This window comes from Ochotona curzoniae, unplaced genomic scaffold (genome assembly GCF_017591425.1).
Source record: "Ochotona curzoniae isolate NIBS_2020 unplaced genomic scaffold, NIBS_Ocur_1.0 contig_3190, whole genome shotgun sequence".
Lineage (NCBI taxonomy): Eukaryota > Metazoa > Chordata > Mammalia > Lagomorpha > Ochotonidae > Ochotona > Ochotona curzoniae.
This window is the reverse complement of record NW_024465751.1, coordinates 23,839,444-23,860,990: the sequence shown is the minus strand read 5'-3', so window position 1 is coordinate 23,860,990 and position 21,547 is coordinate 23,839,444. Positions and strand designations below refer to the sequence as shown.

Genomic DNA, 21,547 nt, shown 5'->3' with positions numbered 1-21,547 from the left:
ATATTCCCAGCAAAGAAACTGAGGAAGCCAAAGCGCTCAAATCCCTTCACCCATGTAGTAGACCCAGAATAAGCTCTCTGCTTCTTATTTCAGATCAGCCCAGTTCCAACTGGTCACTGCATCCATTTGAGGAGCGAACCAGGGGATGGAAGATCTCTCTTTGCTTCTCTGTCTCTCTCTCCAATCTATATAACTTTAACTTTCAAATAAATAAATAAATATTTAAAAAACAATAATTTTCTTGAAAACTTTTACTCCAAACTTGTAAACCAAAGAAACATTTAATTCTTTTTTCATTCATTCTTACAATATGGTTGGACTTGTGTTCTGAAAATTCTTTTTTTTTTGAAAGTAAAGTTTCAGTTTATAAATTTGAGCACAGCATAGTACTCCCTGTACACCACTCTTTACGTTTCCTCCCTACTGCCTCTTCTTCTAGGACTCTGTTCAATGTGTGCTAATATCTAGAGACCGAATCTGGAGTTAGCCCAAGATGTCCTTCAATCTGAAAAGCTCATCTCAAAGTTCTGCATCAACAGGTCTTTTATCAGTGTCCCCTTGGCTCAACTGTCCTTGATTCTTGCATCACTTTGAATCCTTTAACCTTGAAATCTTCAAAGACTTAGAGAGAGAGAGGAAAGAGAGGGAGGGAGGAGGGAGAGAAGCTAATTGAAAGGAGTACTTCCTGTGTCTACCCTCTCTTACCAACAGCATCCAACTCAGGCATGGGCTTCTTTCCTGGTTCCAGGCATGGACTCTTCTGTTCCTCTGGATTTCAGTGTAACGACTTCTCCTCTGTAGGGTGCACGTTTCACTGGCATAGGTATGCAAGTCTGAAACACAACACTGGATTAATTTGTTCTGATTTAATGAATTTTTTAATTCAATGCTAAGTACAGCTCCTTTTATGAAGTGTGAAAGCAAAAGAAGATTTTGAATGTATCATAGATAGTTATTCTTTTGCTATTTGACCGAAATTCTGGGCAATACTTGGCATCTGGGCCAGGTTCCTCTGCAATAGACAAGGGCCAAAGGACAATTCCACAGGGGTCTCTGTTGTATTTTAACATTCTTGTCAGTGTCCTCCTTTGTCATCTAGATTCAATCCAGTTGTCTGTGTTCCCAAATGTCTGTGTTGTACATCGAAGACTCTCAGAATATTTTGCTTCAGATTATAGTAATGTCTGTGTGTGTGTGTGTGCACATGCATGTGCACACTGCATGTGTGTACCATGTCTTTCACTTTCTGGATCACCTCTGCATAGAACAGGGAGCTTTGCAGAATTGCACCTTTCTAGTGCCCAATTACCCAGCAGAATGCTTAACTGGATTTGGCTTCAGTTACCTCCATGCTTGAGTAGTGTTCTGAACTTCTGATGCAATAAGCAAAGGAATCCACAGGAAGTGGTCCAGTCATGCTGTTTCTAAACATGCACACATCCACACTAACAAGTCCAGAGGCAGCAAACTGTAGTGGTTAGGAACAAACGCTCTGGATTCAGAATGTAAATGTTTCCATCCCATGTTATAGGTGCCTGATCTGTTTGTTAGGGACAATAACAGCACCTGCCCTCAAGCCTTGTGATGAAAACTGCATGTAGAGAGGACAACAGATGAGTAGACTATTTGCAGGAAAGCACAGCATTTAACAAGATTCTAACAAATGTACTCATATGTATACACACAGAGACATCTAACAAATTACTACAGGTCTAATTTTGACAACCAAAATTACTATGCTGCCATGATCAACAACGTGGGCTTCAGAATAAGACAGATCTAAGCCTGAATTCCCCTTTTGGCATTTAGTAGTTACAGGGAACTGAGAAGTTCACTGGTGCCTCTGAGCCTACTTCCTCACCCACGAAATAGGAAGAGTAACCCCCATCTCTTAGTACTTGTGAATTTTCAGAGACAAGGTCTTTCTGTCCCTCATTCAGCAGGTGCACATTGATTACAAACAACCCTGGTAGATTGGCCCAGCACAGAGCATACAACAAAGAATGAGGCAGAGCATCCAGACAGCAGCAGAACTTGCAGTACGCCATGGCACCCACTGAGGCCCTGGGAAATGGGAAGACTCCTGCACTCCCTTGGCCACGCCAGGCCTATGCACCCTTCAGTGCCTGCTGAGACATTGTGCTGTGACACTGTGCTGGACCTCTATCAAACTCATCCTCCATCCTGTGCTCTTCTGGCAACATGGACATCAAGAAATTAGTACCCAGCTTTCCATGCCTGCCACCTAACCCTTGGACGCTGTGGTCACCACCAGCCATCCCACACACCTGCCTCCTTCAGCTACCCCCAAGCTATACTCCCTAGCCTTACCCTCCCATTCAGGAAAATGATTTCATTCCATAACCCAGGGTGACTGCAGGACGCTTGCAACAGGGAGAAGGGGCACAAAATCCAAGACTGTCCCAAAGAGCCAAAATTTATCTCCTTCATCCTCCTCTTACCCATCATTTAAAAGATCCTGTCTGTATCCCCATCCTTCTTGGCATTCACACTCAACAAAACCCATGGCATATTTCAGTTCAATCCCAAGCCTTTCCCACAGCCAGGAACTCCTGGGAAATGCACCTTAAGTGAGCAGCTGCTTGTGTCACCTGCCCTTGTACCATGTGCTCCCCTCCTCCTGCAACTGCTCCTGTCAATCTTTCCTTACTCGTGTTTTCCAGCTGTCAAACCCCCGCTGTTTTTGTTTTGTTTTGTTTTGTTTTTGGTCAGTTCTGGATTCTTTTTTGGGAACTGCTGGTGCATCACCGATTCCAGTTGGGCTGTCTAGCACAGGGCCACAGGGACAAGCTGGCCAATGATCCACCTGCACACTTGCAAGAGCACATGTCTCAAACCAGGCAAATCCAAATTATCCCTCTTGTCATTCTTCCATGGTCCTGTCTTTGCACATGCTGAATATGTCACTCTCCTTTTTGTCTAGGTGTCTTTGACTTAGGCCATCATAATTACAGTCATGTTCACCACAACTACTGTGACTGGCATCCCTGGTACACAGAGAATTACTGTGCTGCTCTGTTTCCAAAAGCAAATATCTAATAAATATGGGGGTGGGGAGATTTTGGCTGTTTCCCATCCAAGCTTTCTTTCCTTATTTTTGTGGCTGTCCAAGCCTGACTGACTCAGTTTCCCTCATCTTTCTTTGGCTTCAACATGGATTTATTCTCCAAGCTGCACTTTCTCTCAGCTGACTGCCTGCTTGCAGTAGCTCTTAGGTTCCTTGGTGTCTATCAGCTGCTCTCTGCCAGCTCAGTTCCTGCCGAGCAATGCCACCAAGTGGCCTGGAGGTTTGCTCCAGGCCCACTGACCACCACATGTCCGAGTCCTGCAACTGGCTCAAATCTGTGCAGTCTCACTTATTATCTGCATTTGAGGTTATACATGAGCAAGGTCTGGTTTCCTTTTTGAATGGTCCAGGACATTAGTCCAAGGACCATGCCAGAGACAAACCACCTGCTCTCAGCAGCCTTTTGCTGTTCTTTGCATTTGACAGGACTCAAAGACAATTCAAGTTCTAGCCTTAATCTCCCAGTACCTAGAACCTTGTAATGCTTTCTTATCCTTAAAGGTTACATAAACTCTGGAACAGCTGGACTCCCATTTTTCCCTCTTTGCACTATCTCTTGTGTTTGGCATTATGGTCTATGTATATTTTAGAAGCTCAATAGGTACTCTGTGTGACAAAGTGGAAAAGCAGCAGCACTCAGTCTGCAGAATCTCTGACCATAACTACTGTTATTCATAAGTTCAGCTGCACATTTGCTTTCTAAGTAAACAGAACCCGTAATTCTTTTAGGAAAATTAGCTTTCCTCCCAGTGGCTTTGCCAAATGTACCTTGGGACCCTGAGCATGTAGGCTGCCAGAGACCCCAGCATACGGAAGGACCAATAATTAACATTGAAGGATTCACTGGTGCTCAGGTCAAAAATAGTGGGTATGGATATTTTCCTTGGTATTGCAGATGGGCACAGTGATAGGATAGGCCACCCCAATTCTCCCACCTAAAAAAAGACAGGATAGTTAGGCCTAGGTCAACCCCAAATCGGGAGCCAAGAATTCCAGCCAGGTGTCCCACATGGGTTGCAGGGGTCCAAGCACTTGGGTTATCTTCTTCGTGGGTTCTCAAGAGCATTATCAGGGAGCTGGGTCAGAAGTGGAGTAGCTAGGACTCAAACCTGGCACCCATATGGGATTCAGCAGCATGGGTGGTATTCAACCCCCTGAGTTACACGCTGATTCTCTGGCATTGCTTTCTGAATTAACTTTTTGCTGGGAGGCAGCAGATAATGGTTCAAGTTGTAGAGGCCTGCTACTCACATGCAAAACACAGATTTAGCTCTGGCTCCAGCTTCTGTCTGGTCTAATTCCAGTAGTTAGGAGTATTTGGTGCATGAACCAGTGGATGAGAACTTTCTCTTTCTGGATCAAAGTAAGCAGATTTCCTTTCCTTCCATCTAGGAGCCCATGTTTTACTTATTGGTTCCCTGCCTCACTGGGCAGCCTTCTCGGTTTTTTTTTGCTGGCCTCTCCCCTCTACTTCTGAACGGTGGGTCAAGAGCTCTCTCTTAAGCCCTTTTTCTTGATTGGTGGCCTCAAATTATCTTTTCAATATCTTGATTTTTTGTCCACGTGGCTAAGTGATTACAACACAGAGAGGTATTAATGTTTTTCAAATACAACTACAGGGATTGGTTTTGTGGCATAGTAAATAAAGACACTGCTTGTGATGCTAGCAACCCATATGGGTGCTGTTTCAAGTTCCAGTTTCCATTTCTGATACAGCTTCTTGCTGGTGGGCTGGGCAAAGCATTAGAAGATGGCTCAGGTGTTTGGGCTTAGGCTACTGAGATGGGAGAACAAAAAGTGCTTGTCTTCAAGTTGGTCGCAGAGTTGACCATTGTTATATTTGGGGAGTGAACCAGTAGATGGATGATCCCCTCTATATATTTGTTTGTCTATTCTTTTCCATCTTCAACTTTCAAACAAATAAATAAAATATTACATATATATATATATATCCTTAAAATATATAAAGCTAGATCTCAAGAATCATGAATTATAGTAGAAACAAGTATAGTTGTATGTCTCTTAAAAGAAAGGTTACAGTCTATGGCCATACCACCCTGAATGCGCCCAATCTCGTCAAAAGTAAGGTTACATTCTGGCAAATGCATTTTTAGGAGAGCTCATCATTAGGCAAATATGTTACAGTGCACTTGCATCACTTAAGATGTGTACAACATTATCAGGAAATATAACCCCATGAGATCATGTGGTATGTATGACCCACTGTTGCCCAAAACATTGTGCTACAGTATGTGGCTGCATAATGTCAGCTCTGTGAGATCAGTGGCTGCTGTGTTATTGGTCCCTGTGTCCCCAGCACCTAGAAGCATGCCTAATGCTCAACAAAGAGTAGCTTAATAAGAATTTCCTGACTACTAATGTTTGGGAGCATTTTTATAATACTGAACAATTGAATAGTCTCAAGGCAACAAACCAAACCCATTTGATAATTTTTAGAGACATTCCAAGAGTCTAGAGTCCTTAGAACATTCCTTCAGTAGAGAAGGCCAATGGGGTTGGGGTGTATTTTCCACCTATTACATGCTGGACAACATTTGGCGATCACACTACAACAGCAATTCTTTCCATGCTGATAGTATCATAACCAAACAAAATGGCATGAGGGTAAAATTAGATGAGAGACTGCACTAGGTTGTATAGAAAATATAGATAGGGGCCAGTGTGGTGGCACATCAAGCTAATCCTCCTCATGTGGCAGCAGTGTCTCATCTGGGCTTCAGGTCATGTCCCGGCTGCTCCAGTTCTGACACAGATCCCTGCTTGTGGCCTGGGAAAGCAGGGGCTGGGAAGTGAGGAGGGACTCCAAAGCCTTGAGCCTCTGCACCCACATGGGAAAACTGCAGAAGGCTCCTGGCTTCAATTTGGCTCAGCTCCAGTCATTACAGCTCTCTGGGAGTGAACCAGAGTTTGGGAGATGTTTCTCTGTGTCTCTCCTTCTCTCTGTAACTTTGCCTTTCAGACAAAAATAAATCTTTAAAAAACAGATAGTACTTCACCTAACAAATCACTGGTGATTTACTTAAGGAGATGAGAGTTCAATTTGAGTTCACAGTATTTCATGATTGAAACTGTGACAAGTTAATAGAAAGGCAAAATGAGAATCATGTCACATGTAATATGATTAATCAACTTCATTGTAATCACCATCATACTTACATAATCACAGAAACCCTGTTTTGGTTTGATGATCAGGGAGAGAAACAGTGTATATTGATGGAAAACTGACCTGTATTGCCTTCAGAGAATGCAGTACTGGAGCTGCTAAGATTTCTGAGACCAGCAAGACACACAGAAAAGAAGTCTCAGACTCCAGTGCTACCCATGAAGGCTACAATGCTAAAATATCAATAAAGACATCAGAACATATTAGTAGAAATGACCAACATTAACAAGACACAACTAGTCCAAATGGACAGTGACTCCTGGTGGAGGCAGCCTGGTGAATCTATAAGGTATCAGAGCGTGTGCAGACCTGAGCTAGTCAGGGGGCTGTGAGCCACTAGAATGCAAGTTATCCCTAGATTTAAGAGAAGTGACTGGTAACAATGGAAATGTGTGTTCTTTGAGAATACCCTCCCATTCACTGACCATCTCCATTTAGTCCTCAAAATATCCTGTGATTTATTTTTCTAGGACGCTGCAACCAAGGACATGTGAATCCTTATGCAGAAAGGAAACAGGGAGTAGTGAGATGCCAAGGCTGGTAGCTGGGGGTCGTGGGCAACACTAAAGATGAAGTCTTATGGATGGGATGCTGTTATGGCAGAGGTTAAAGGATTAGCTGACGGGATGCTGTTATGGCAGAGGTTAAAGGATTAGCTCTCATGCAGACACACCCGAGTTTGAGTTCTTTCACCTATAAAATTGAAATATCACTAATTACCTCTGTGGGTCATTGTAGAAAGTAAACTATTCTTAGTATATAATTGGTGATCAATAAGTAGCTGTTAAGTAGATGCCGAATGATTCAACAAAGCAAGAAAAGGGAGTATTGAGAATGTTTTCAGCAGCCATGACCAGTCAGATGTACCCTCTATTTTTCTCACCTCTGTTAAGACCTTCATTGGTATAAATAGGTGCTCTGGGTCAGATCACGAGCTGTGAAGGAGATATCGATGGAGCTGAGCAGAGATGCGCAGAACTGCTCCATGTGAGCCAAAAGGTATCAGCTCAGGCATACAAGTGTGCATTATCTTTTATTATTACGAGCAAGCACCCTGAAAAACTTGAGGTTCTATGACAGCAGATGCCATGTTTTGAATTACTTTCTCTGAGCTACCACCTTAGAAAGACAGGCACAAACTTATTTGCGAAATGGAAAAAGTACCCATTTCAAGGACGAGATTAGTTGGTCACTCAGTTTTATCTTATCTGCAAGGCAAATTATGCTGATCATGTCAAAGATAAAAGCAGATGTTACTCCATGATGCTCTCTCTGTTTCTGCATAAAGCGTAACGTAACCCATACTTTCCAGAAAAATTAGGCTTGCTTATTACTGAAAAATAACAAGAGATTTATTGAACAATTTAAAAGATTTCCATAGTTTTGATTTTAGGAGTATAATCTATTTGATTTTAAAGAGATTTATTTTATTTATTTGAAAGGCAGCATTAGAGAGAGAAAGATAGAGAGAGACAATCTTATGTCTGCTGGTTTGCTCCTCAAAGGGCTGACATGGCTTCTGCTAGGCCTGGATACAGCTAGGAGCCCAGAGGTTCTTCCGGGTCTCCTACATGGGTGCAGGAGCCAAATGCCTTGGGCCATTTCCTATTGCTTTGCCAGATTCATTAGCAGAGAGCTGGAATAGAACTAGTGCGTGTGGGACTCGAAATGTTGCCCATGTAGGAGGCTGTGTCACAGACAAGAGGCAGCTTAACCCACTACACCTTTCTAGCACCAAAGAGCTAAGTGTTTCTAGCAAGGAATTAATGGTATGGAATTTTGTTCTTTCAGCATTCTCTGGAACATTTAAGTTACTCTTATTTTTTCCCCTTTCTTCCTTTTTATTAATCTGATTTTTAAAAATTTATTTATTTACTTTATTTGAAAGGCAGATTCACTGAGAGGAGAGACACACAAGAGAGTGAACTTTGACCCACTGGTTTCTTCCCCAAAAAGCTGCAGTGTCTGGAGCTGAGCTAATCTAAAGCCAGGAGCCTCCTCAGGGTCTTCCTTGTAGGATCAGGGACCCAGGGGTTTGAACCATCATCTGCTGCTTTCCCAGTTCATCAGCTTTGGGCTGGATTGGAAATGGAGCAGCCAGGACTGGAACTGGTGCTTGTATGGGATGCCAGTACCACAGGCAGAGGTTTAGCCTACAAAGCACAGTGTCAGCCCTTCTACTTTTATTTCTTTCCTTTCCCTTAACACTCTTCCTTAAGAGACTTTTTATGTAAATTTGAAAATGTTTTTATTATATTACATCTACCAAATGAAATGTGATGTCTCATCATCTAATTTAAAACCTTTTCCTTAAGGATCAGCTGTCTAAAGTTTTAAATATATTAATTCAAAATTCCCCAAAGATGACTAATGGAATAAAAATGCATTTTCTTTCTTTTGAAATTCTTCACGGCATCCAATAAGTGTGATTTTATTAAGTGATAAAACCGTGGACAAGAATGAGGCTCACAGGTAACCCAATTATTTGGAGTGGGGCAAAGGGTGATCTTCTGGGTAATTTTTTTTTTGAAAGTTTTTCCATGCATGTCAGAAATCTTTGGTCTCCTGTTGGAAGTTTATTAACTTACTAAATGACTGCTCTGCTTCAAATACCATCATAGGATACTGTCCTGATCAAACTACCCTGCAGCAGGGGCTAGCCAAATTCTGGAGCACCCAGAACGACTCTGCCAACTATACTTTGGAACTCCGGGATGGCAAGGTACTCATTTTCTTGGAAGACAACAGATGAGCAGGGATATTGTTATTGATTGTTGTTCCCTTAAGCTCTTATTTGCAAACACAGGGGAATCTAAGTATTTCAAATGACAATCAAAGCAAGAGTTCTTATCACTTCATGTAAATTAAAAATTCAGGGTTCCTGACAACTCCCTTTTTTGAATGTGATATCCTTTATCCATTTTGTTCTGTAAATTACCTTTGCCTACAGAGACACAAACATCTCCACATAATTCCCACGCCACAGCTCAGTATTCTCATTTTGATTTTTTTTTCACTTTAAAAAAAATAATGCATTTTCATGATGCTTTAGGTGTCATGATGGCTTTCTTCTCTTGTCTCTGCAGAGATCTCATGATACCAAGAGATACCAATTCCTCAGTTCCAATGTTAATTCCTTTAATTTCTTTTTCTTGCCTAATTGCCCTACCAAGGACTTCCAATATTATATTGAATAGCAGTGATGAAAATGGACATCCTTGTCTAGTTCTAGATCTTAACGGAAAAGCTTCCAATCGTTCCCCATTTAGTATGATGCTAGCATTGGGTTTTTTGTACATTGCTTTGTTGGGTGATACAGAAAGTTAATTCTATGCCTATCTTGCTTAAGGTTTTTAGCATGAAATGGTGTTGGATTTTGTCAAATTCCTTCTTTGCATCTATTGAGATGATCATCTGGTTTCTATTTTTTAATTTATTGATGTGGTGAATCACATTTATTGACCCACAAGTGCACCTAGTCCGGGTGAATGATCTGCCTGATGTGATGTTGGATCCTGTTGGCTGGTAATTTTTAAAGTGAGGAGTCACTGCTGTTATTTGCCACATCTATGTTCAGAGAAGCCTAGGATTGTTATAGTCACCATCTGCCTGTCACCGTCAGTGTCAACATGTATACACCAACCCATAGTAAAATGAATTTCAACTATCATCTAGTCTTTCTGAATTGCAGAATAGTTCTAATCCCAGGAGTCCCCTTCCCATCCAGCTCCCTGCCCGTGGCCTGGGAAAGAAGTCGAGGTTGGACCAAAGCCTTGGGACCCTGCACCCGCATGGGGGACCTGGAAGAGCTCCTGGCTCCTGGCTTCAGATTGGCTCAGCTCCAGCTCTTGTGGCCGCTTGGAGAATGAACCATCGGACAGAAGATCTTCCTCTCTGTCTCTCCTCTGTATATCTGCCTTTCCAATAAAAAAAAGAAATCTTTAAAAAAATGAATAAATATTGTGTAATGGATCCCAAGTGTTGTTAAAAGTTTCATAAGACGTTAAAGGACAAATCAAAGAGACTACAAGATCTAAAATAAATGAAATCAAAACAAAGTTAAAGAGCAAAGGCAAAATATAAGAGAAAAGGGAAATACATGTTTGAAAAATGGAACAAAGATAGAGAAACTTTACAAAGAATCCTAGGGTTGCAAAGTCTACATGGCTAGACTTGGAAGACCCATGAATGAAGCCTGACGGGAGAAAACCAGAAAGTGTGTTGACCCTAGGTCCTGCCATCCAGCCCCAATCTGTTCTAGCTCTGTGAGATTCAAGGAATCCAAAATCAAGAAATACAAATCTTACAAATTTTAAATTTTCCAGTATTTTCTTATTTAGTATAATGGGTTTTTAAACTACTAAAGCACTGTGTATGGGCTGGTACATGTAAAGCCACTGTTTGCAGTATCAGGCAGCAGTTCGAGTCCAAACTGTTCAACTTCCAATTCAGCTTCCTACTAATATACCTGGGGAGGCAGCAGAAGATGGCTTAAGTTTGGGTCTGGGTATCTACATGTGAGACCTCTATGGGTGCTCCAGGCACGTGTTTCCCTCCTGGCCCAGCCACGACTGTTGCAGCATTTACGGAGTGAATCAATGGATGAAAGATCTCTACTCTGTACCTCTATCTTTAAAATGAATAAGTAAAAAAATTTTGAAAGCTATATAAAAAGCAAGTATGAAAGCCTAAGATATATTAAAAGCAGTTATATCCTTTAACATGCAGTTATTAAAAGGACTTGGCAGCCTTTGAAGGGGTACAGGAAGGAGGCAGAGCTGATGCTTACTGATCTCCTCCTGCTTGCATTATATTTTCAGAAACTCTGATTGGAACATCACGATTTGTTAGGGAGAAAATGTTTTCATTTCCCGGATGAGGAGAGAGCCTAACAATTATAGGGATACTTGTTCCTGGCCACCAGCTAGGAGAAGGAAACAGAAAATCAGATGTATATTTGGATCTAGCTGACCCTGTCTGGTGGTCATAAAGATGTGCCTTGGCAGAACTTCACCTAAGAAGGATCAGTTCTTCAGGTAGAGGTTGAGCCCTGAGCTCCACCAGAGTTTGCATTGAGGCCACACCTGCCATGGTTGCTCATGGCCCATGAATGTGTGCTGCCAGCAGGTGGGAAAACCAAGATTTGGCTCAAGGACTCCTGAAAGCCTTGCTGAAAGACTCAGCTAGTGTGGGGGTACCACACTGTTACTGCCCTGTTTTCTCTCCCCCTTTCTTTCCTGGGTCACACTCGAATTGCAATCTGTGGACTCTCCCAGCCTTTCCTGGCTTTCGCCCTCATTTCCTGTCATAGGTCTTCCCTTAATAAAATCAGTGTACCTTTATCCATTGGAGAGCCCACCTCACAGAGGAACCTGATGACACAAATGCAAAAGACTCTCAACTTGCCTGGAAAAGCTTGACTTGGCCCAATAACAAACCCTGAGTAGACATACCCTTCTGCAAATAGAAATACATCCCCCCCGGTGAATTCTTTGAAAATTGGCACATGTCAAACTTTTTACACAATTCTGATACTCAAGAACATATTCAACTGAGTATGGTGTAGCTCTGCCACTAATGAACACCATCAACCACCAGACATCTAGGAGTGGGTGACAGTCCAGCCCCGGGGGCATGAGCCCACCGTGACGTGACTCACCTGGTCTCGCTGCTTGATCCGTTTGTAAATATATTCTGCAAATGGCTTGCGAGGAATAAACTTCCCATCACCTGCCCTGACGTTGAACACCCCAGCTTCATACACCACTTTGCCTCTTGAAATAGTTACAAGGGGCACCCCATGGCACACCATGCCCTCGAAGATGTTGAAGTTGACAGCCTGATGATGTGTTTTTGCAGAAATCGTTCTGTTTGTAAAGACAAAAAAGTAAAAAGTAAAGGTCTCCAGATCATCATCTGCTCCCTTGATGAATATAAAATAATGAAAGAGGAATGACTTAGGAGAAAATATAGCAAGTCTATTAGACCATAACTTCATCACTGTTCCAAGTGACTCTAAGAATAGGACGGAGCATTAACATTTCATTACCAAGTAATTCTAATTTCTGAGAGAAAAATCCAAAGCACCACTTTTGAAGGTGATTAATGGGGATGGAGTGGGTGGGAAAAGGGCATCTTTCACACTTGGATTTTTAAATTAATTTTTATTTATACATTGAAGACCAATACATTATTTTCACATTTAAATTATGAAACATTATCAACAAATGGGTCTGCTAAGCACACTGACCCAGTACCCAGATCTATATAATTTCAATTTTTTGAAGATGCATTGAAATTTCCTCAATGCTTATTTCCCAAAACCCACTCTTGCTCCTGCGTACCCAGAAACAATCATTATGTGATAGTCCAACAGTTGAATTTGGTAGCTATCAAGAGAAAATCCATCCTGAAGATAGCCCATTGTCTGCAGAATTGGACATATGAGGACAAAAGAAATAATCACACATGTTGGAATGTAGTATCTTAATATATTCTATGTCATTTGTATATTCATCATTCCCCCTCAGCCATTGTTTTGTATTTCAGTTTTTACTTAGAAAGATGCAATTTTATGTACTTACTGTGTACAATATGATATACTGAGGGACAAACACATTGAGAAATGACTAAACCTGGCTGATCGGAAATTACATTTCCTCATACACTTCTCATTTTTTTTTTCAGTATGAACATTTTTTATTCACTTTACTAGCATTTTAAAAGAATGCAGTATTTTATAAATTTCCAATATTTACATCATACAGTAGACCTCTCAACTCTCTGGAGTTTATTCTTTTAAAAAAATATATTTATTTTTATCAGAAAGGCAGATTTACAGAGAGAAGGAAATACAGAGACAAAGATCTTCCATCTGCTGGTTCATTTCCCCAAGTGGCTGCAATGGCCGATGCTGAGCCTATTGAAGCCAGGAGCCTCCTCCAGGTCTCCCATGTGGGCACAGGGTCCCAAGGCTGTGGGCTATCCTCTACTGTTTTCCCAGGATACAAGCAAAGAGCTGGATAGGAAGTAGAGCAGCAAGGATATGAACTGGCACCCACATGGGGTTCCAGCACCAATATGGGGTTCTAGTACATGCAAGGTGAAGATCTAGCTACTAAGCCATTACACCAGGCCCCTGGAGCTTATTTGTACATAACTATAATTTTTCATCTTTTGGCCAACATCTTCCCAATGCCCCTCATTTACCTCGGGCCCAGTAACCATCATTCTACTATCTACTTTGATTTGTCCGATTTTTCTTGCTTCCTTCCTTCCTTCCTTCCTTCCTCTCTCTCTCTCTCTCTCTCTCTCTTTGTTTTCCTTTCTCTTTTCTTCTTTCTTTCTTTCTTTCTTTCTTTTTAGGTTTCACAAGAGTAAGAACACTTGGTATTTGCTTTTCTGTTTCTGCTTTATTTAATTTAACATAAATGTCATCCAGAGTCACCTATGGTGTCACAAATGATAAGCTTTCCTTCTAAGGCTCAGTAGTATCCACTGTATGCATTTATCACATTTTTCTGCATTTGATCATTGATAGTCACTTACATTGACGCTGGATCTTGATTATTGCAAATAAAGCTAAAGTGAACATGGATGTAAAGATATCCATTTGACATACAGATTTCATTTCCTTAAGATGCATACCTGGAGTAAAATATCTCAGTAGTATATTAATATTGTTTAATCTTCTATGATATGATTGATAACTTCCAAGAACACACATTAGAAATACTGAGTGCCCCATCTCTTTAAATAAAAAAAAAATAGGATAGGCAAGAAAATCATGTATCCACAACTAATATGAGCATAGTCTGCCTGTTGTGAAAGGTTCTACAATTTTTATGAGGGAAAGAGTAAGCAGATATACTCCGCTAGCCCAAAGAAAAGCAGCTGAAAGCACCTATAACCCCAGTCTGGAAGGACTTCTGTGTGATACAGCGTTAAAAATAGAAAAGGAACTGCCAGCCTGGTCCTTGGTTCCAGGTTCTCATATCCACCTGTTTCTTTGGTTTCTAATCCAAGCACATCAAACAGAAGTTCTGATTTGCAACACCTGCTGCAATTCACCCACTCCAATTTGTTACTCTCCTGAGTGTCTGATGTTTACAAAGAACACCACCATCTACCTCCCCTCCCTTACCCAACCCCGCAAACCATCATCAAGTCATGACGATATCACTCCAAACTCGCTCACCTCCATCCCTCTCCGCTATTCTCACTCAGTGCTACAGCACCGTCATCTCTCGACAAGCAAAGACCTATTTCTGGCTTTTTGTTCCTGCTCTGACCCCTCTGCACTCTTCACAAAGCTGCTCAAATAATCCTTTAAAAAGAAAAATCAGATGGTGTCACTTTCCTGCTTGAAGCCCTCAGTCATTCCAGTCTGATCCCCAACAGCCAAATAGCTATTTTAAAAAGTACAGATGGCAATAATAAAAAAGATGTGTTCTCAGTGAGAAATGTCCACCATGGAAAAGAAAAAGGAGCTGCTCCAGTATGGCGGGAGGCAGGCTTGAACATCTTCTTATATCTTTATAACTTTTCTTCTAGGTAGATAGCATTTTACAGGTAAACAAAGATTTAGAAATATTAAGCAACTATCCAAAGACCAATGGCTAGCCAGATACAACTGAGATCTTTTGATTTTTTTTTAAATTTATAATGAAATAACCCTTCTGTAAGCAGTTCTATGAATTTTGATGCACATAAAGATTTGTGTCACCATTACAGCAAATAGGACACAGAGCAGTTACATCAGGTCTCCAGACTTACACATAGCAAGCAAGTATCTAGCCTAGCACTTGAACACTCTTATCCCACAGCGGTGTAACTGAGCTTGAGTCCTGGCTCCAACCTTAGACTCAACCTTCTGGCTAATGATGCAGACCATGGGAGGCAGTGGTGATGGCTCAAGAAACTGGGTCTCTGACATCCACATGAGAGACATAAATTGAGCTCCTGGCTCCCAGTTTTGGTCCTATGTAACTCCAGCCTCTGTGGCCATGTGAGGAAGAAACCAGTGGGTTTCTGAGAGAATAAATAAGCTCTGTATACAAAGATGGCAATCACAATATTATCTGCATTATCAATGATTTTCTAATGACTATTCAATGGAATATTAGACACTTATGATAGACCACAATTAGGAATTCTTTATGGAGGTGGGCATTTGGCATAGCAGTTAAGAAACCTGGAATCCCTGCACCATTATCATTATCAGAGTGCCTGGGATTGAGTTTTCATTCCATTTCTGGTTCTGGCTTCCTGCTAACTGAGGCACATCTCCAGAGGCAGCAGGTAGCTCAAGTGTTTGAGTCTTGTCACCATGTAGGAGACCTACATCAAGTTCTGGCTCCTGGCCTCAGTCTTAGTGCCTGCCTGGCTGCTTCAATCCTCAAATAGCTGCAATGGCTGAGATGGAGCACAGCTGAAGCCAGGAGCCAGAAGCTCCTTTCTGGTGCTCTAGATGGGTGACAGGCAGTTGGGCTGAAAGTGGAGCAGTCAGGACTCAAACTGACACTCCATTATGGAACACCGGCATCACAGAGACAGCATAACTTACTATACTACAACCCTAGTTCCTATGAATGCTTTTTTAAAATAACCTATAAAGGTAAAAATTCCCAATATTGATGCAATATGAACACAAAATAGGTACACTACATCAATAAGTAGTGTATACATACACAAGGAAATAAAGTGCTTTTTTGTGATCAAGGGAAAAAAGACTAGAAAATCAAGTATGTTCAGAGTTCTTGTTACACTATTTCTACCATTGGTAAACTTAAAATGAAGTTGACAGTAAAAGACCAAATCATGTTTCTCTACTTCATACCAAATACAGGTCATTACCTTGACGGTCTCAGCCTAGGGTGAGCAAGAGAAAGCGTATAATTAGCATCTAAGAGGTTCTTTAGAATATGGCATTATGTAAATGAAGTCAAGTTAACACAAAATATAAATTCTAGACATTATCACCAGCAGCAAAAAGAATGTGCTTCTGCATTCACATTGGAAGGTGTCTGACAGGGTGCTATTCGTCAGCCAAGTTTCTCCTTCCAGCCAGAACTGTAATTCTCCAATTCTTAGGCGTGTTCTCACTTCCCAGTTCTCTTTACCTTAAATGCCCTACTCACTGCAGTGCCCTTCTTTCCTAAAAACTATGTTCACAGATCTTATTCCCTGGACGCCCATCCACTGGCCCAGGGGACAGAGGAGCTTTTCCTATGTAGCTTTGCAGCACCTACATGCACTGTTGTAATCTTACAAGGTTCCTACCTCATCAGTGCACATTTTAAGATGGGGAACGTGGCTGCCATTGCAGTACAGAGAGTTAATTGCTACTTGCAATGTATCAGCATGGGTTCAAGTCCTGGCTGTTCCAATACTGAGTCAACTAATGTGCTTCAGAAAGCAGTGTTAGATGGGTCAAGTACTTGGATTCCTGCACCTCCATAGGAGTCTCAAATGAGACTCCTGACTCCTATTTCATGCTTTTGGCTAGCCACAGCACTGGATTCTGCAGTCTTTTGGGGAGTTAACCAGCAGACAGAAAATCTCTCTCTTTCTCTATGTAATGTTTCCTTCAAGTAAATACATATATCTTTAAGAAATTAAAACAAAGAAAGGGTGTTTTTATTCTCCTCACACAGTGGGTCCTTTTTATCTATAAAATGACTCTCCATGATTTCCCATTGTTGAGTGAAGTCAGTTTTATTTCCCACCCCTGACATCCCCTGGGCCACAATCACATTTGGAAACTAGAACACTGACTTAAATGGGAGGTAAACATCCAATCCTGAAGCTCTGCTGAGAACCAATATTTCTGGTGGGCTGTACACCTTACAAATGCACTTGCAAACAAATAAAGTAAATAAATGGCAATCGTCAGTCTCCATTGCATCTCCTAAGGTTATATGAAATACTTGCTCATTGGTACTTAGCAGTAGCTAGCAACATCCAAGTTCTGGAAAGTAGTGCATATGCACATAGTGACCTTTAATTCCTTTCCCAGATGATCACAGGTGTACAGCACCCTCTCAGAGTTTGCCCTAGCTTCACATAGTTCAGCTCTGAATAGAGCCTCTGCAAAGAACTAGTTCTACCTTTAGGAATACTATTTGGGGCTGGTGCTCTGGTGTAGTAAGCTAAGCAGTAAGATGATGCTCTGCAGTGCTGTCACCCCATATGGGTGTCCTTTCATGTCCTGGCTGCTCCACTTCCCATCCAGCTCCCTGGTTATGGCCTGGGAAAGCAGTGGAAGATGGGCCCAAGTTCTTGCATCCTTTTATACCATGTGGGACCTCCAGAAGAACTTCCTAGTTCTTGACTTTGGATCATCTTAGCTAGGGCATTGAAGCAATTTGGGGAGTAAATCAGTAAAATGAAAGACCCCCCTTCCCATCCCTCCTTTTCTCTGTAACTCCACTTCTCTAATAACTTTTTTTTTTAATTTTTAAAGTTTTTAAAAAATAAGAGGAATACTGTTTCGTGACAGGTTTTCCAAAGTTTCATGTCAAATGCACATGTATCATCCTCAAAGTCTATTTCTCCATGAACATTTTGAAGTATCATCATATTTGTAACCCTACCAGAAGAAGGTTAATGACTTGTGGTTCATTTTCAATATTCAGCTAAGAGATGCTTTACAACATAAAACTACAAAGCATTCTAAAACAATCCATTAATGGAAGGCACACAAACTCAAAGTTGCATGCTTTTGCAAGGACAGCTGTTATTCCATTGAACCCACTTCCTCTTGGGAATTGTTGCCAAGCAAGAAGTCAAGAACATGTCTTCCCTTCCCCTTTTACAGCTGGGTTGATGGCTCGGGTTGTTCTGAAATGGTACCCCAGCACCACTCTTTTTATGGCAAGTCGCTGACTCTTCGGAAAGCAGATGCTACAGACTCCCTCAATGCTGATGAGGATGGAAACAAAGCCTGTGTTGAGGACCAGGTATGACTGAGGTTCGAGCAGTAGTCCAGGCTGTCTGTGTGCAGGGGCAGCATCATAGCTGTCCATTGCTGGTGATGATGCTTGGGCGTCAGTCCTGGCTATGTAGCCTCTCAGTTGGTCTTCTTCATCCCACCCCCACCAGAAATTCTTTGACCAGTCAGAATATTTAATGATAATCTCAAAAGTATTGATTTTTGGTTTTTGTGGAATGAAGTAGAATTTTTAAGCCATTGCCCATTCCCCTATCAGAGGCCCTGGCCAGGGGTCAGCAGTCAGCATGCTCCCTCGATTTCCCTCTAGGGTCAATGTTATCCAGGCACAGCACGAGGGAACAACCTCATCCTTTGCAAAACTCTCCCTGTGCCTTTTGTCAAGTTAATGAAATATCCCACAGATTTTTATAAATTGCCTAAAAGTCCTCTTTCTGATGCAGTCCAGGTCCAGATGTGAAGGGCAAGGAAGGCCAGCCTCATAACCTTCCTAGTAGAGACCCTTGAAGTGCTTGTCATCTGGTGAGCAGGCCACACTTTGAACACTGGGAGACCATCTTGCAAGAAAGCAAGACCCTACATGGTCCAAGCTGTGACTCAGAGGGAGCTTTAGCCAAAAGAATAACACACTATTGCAGTGAGGTTCAGGAACACTGTGGGATCCCTGGGACAGGTGATGTGAGACCTTGTAGCGGAATTCAGCTCCTGAGCGGCACCTATGATCCCACCCTGAGACATGCAAGGTGGCAAGTGCTTTTGCTTTATCCTTTGACATCCACTTTGTCTCTGACATCAGCATCTCAAGTTTTCTTTTAGAAATGTTCTGCCCCTTGGAGATAATCCAGCAAGACTTGATCATCTGCCAAGATTCTTAGGCATGACATCCTATGCTTCCCCAACCAAGAGGTGGGCAACTGCATTTTCTTTCCCAGCAGTTTGCAGACTGTCAAACTGAATTGAAAGTGACCGGGAAGAAAAATAAATAAATAAAGGAAGAAAGTGACCATAAAGTGTATCCCTGGACATAAACGAATTCCTTAAATGCTAGCCAAGTCTGCCTTAGGTTCTGTTCTTTGAAAGCCAGAGAAGTGACTATGCCTTTGGTTTCTGAACTGCCCGTGGCCTCCTCATAGAGTTTTGACTTAAGTGAGCACAATTGGTTACTAATGTTTGCTGCCAAATGCTTTGGTTGATAAAAACCTTGTCCTCTGGAGATTAATTACCTTAATGAAAAACCCAAGGTTATCTCTAGGGTAAAGTTCAATAACATAGAACCAAAAGGTTATTTTCAACCAGCATTTCTCACAGAACAAATGCAAACACGGGTCAATGTGAGATTCATTATCCAACATTTTTCAAATGTAACAATATGCAAATAAGCTCAGGAGAATGGCATTTTTGAAACTTTCTCTCTCATCACTAATGGAAGAGCCAAGATATTGGAAGGATCCAGAATGATTAAAGTCTTTCTATCCCAACAGTGGGACTGGAGGTCAGGGCTGTTGACTTCATTAGCAGATTCACAGCAAGTGTGTTCTCTTGGTCACCCTGCCCCAGGGGGAAAGCTGCTCTTTGTCAAGCTCAGTTCAAGTTTGAATCAAACAGGGACATCTCCCTGCAGAGGGTGCTAAGGTGGCCTCACTGGGTGTCAGTTATAGTATATACAGCTCTCAGGCTGATGCTCAGAAGAAGAGAACACAGAGCTATTTTCCAAGTTAGTCAATAACTTTGATATTGCTCACATCACAGCTGTAGGAAAACACTCTGTCCCTTTGAAAATGGTTTTCTACCAAAGAGCTGCTTGCGCTTACAGATGAGAAAATTACCAAAACAAAGCCAGTGGGAGACGGCACACTGCCCATGTGCATCAGCGAGCTTTGTGGAAAAAGTAGAGAATTTCTTGGAGCAATTCAGCTTTTCCTGACTCCCAGAGACATAACTTTCTCAGGTGTTTTATTATGTTCTCTCCAACTCAGACATTTTGTCCTTGACACAGATGGATTCTTACCAAGATGCCATGAGAATCAAGAAAAAGCTAACAGAATTGTGTTAAGGTGATCAGTGGCATTTTTGGAAAATATACATTGCTTTTCTCTACTATGTCAAATGACCCCTGCATATTCAACATTACCAATGTTAGGTAATTGTTAAATATTTTCAATAACTCAACGAGGTAGGAACTACTGTTATTCCCATGTGTCAGATGATGGCAAGGCACAGAAAAAATGCATAACATGGCCCACTTGACGGAGGCATGGAAATGAGTTATGCCATGAGTTTGGGCTTTTGGAGGTTGGGCTCTTAACCATTAGAGGACCCTACCTCTGAAAAGCTTTACTGAAAGCTATATGGAAAACATCTGGCCAACAAAATCATTCTTCACCAGCAAACAAATGAGAAGCAGCCTATTCCGTAGTTCCTAATTTTTCTTAGTCTATTTTCTGTTTAGCAGCAAAGGATTTAGGATGCCATTAAAGAGTTCTCAAGCTGAAATTGAGCAGTCATTTTCAATGGGACCAAGAGAGAAGATATCTTTTGAGGTGTTTTCCAACTGTCCATTTCCAACTACCTCTTCTGTCAGTTTCTTGGATGTGACAAGTTATATAAATGGGGAGCAAAGCAGCCACATCTCTGGAAATGCTAAATGCTGCTACTTCAAGTACATTGTCATTATTAAGCAAAGTTGCTGCTCACTGCACCCATCAATCTTCTACTCTCTGTTCAGACTTCTATACCCGCCTCCCACAGAAAAGAAAATGGAAATTGCTTTGGCCATGTTATTAAATCTAAATTGGACAATAACTTGGAACTGTAGTGCTGCTCAATGGATGACAAAACATTTAGTGCAGGCTTATCAGAATGCAGCCCAAACAACGACTTCAAGGGATGAACTGATCAAGTACAACTCTGCTATTTTGTCCTTGGAGCTGTATACTACAGGTCATAGAGAGAAGTATGGATCACAGTCAGATAAATTGGATGTAGATACTAGAAAACTGACCTTGGGTACAGGTATCATGTCCTTCATACCCTGCGCACCACTCATAATAACGAGCAAATGGAAGGCATTCTATCTACATATTTGTTTATTTGAAAATAACTAATTAGCACATTTCTGGATCACTACTTAACATAAATATTGCATGTTCTACACACTAGTTTCAGAAACCGAGGAGGTAAAAATAATTTAATATCTTGAAGGAACAGGAACTGAATATGAATTAGCCAAGCTAGCATGACAGAAGTACTGGGATGTATACCTGATGAATATTAAACAGCAGTGTGTTTATAGGCAAAATGATTATTAACTTGTGGAAGGCTATTG

General features: G+C 41.5%; 1 protein-coding gene across 1 annotated transcript in view; it reads right to left on the bottom strand.

Moving 5' to 3' along the window:
- The window catches only part of DPYS (dihydropyrimidinase), a 74,722-nt gene that overhangs the window by 2,260 nt on the left and 50,915 nt on the right, over positions 1–21,547 (bottom strand). Inside the window, exons 8-9 of the mRNA XM_040979480.1 lie at positions 11,932–12,139; positions 706–833 (exon numbers count right to left, since the gene is read on the bottom strand). Coding sequence (XP_040835414.1) covers positions 720–833; positions 11,932–12,139 — 322 coding nt within the window. The 3' untranslated portion in view covers positions 706–719. The remainder of the gene's footprint in view (positions 1–705; positions 834–11,931; positions 12,140–21,547) is intronic.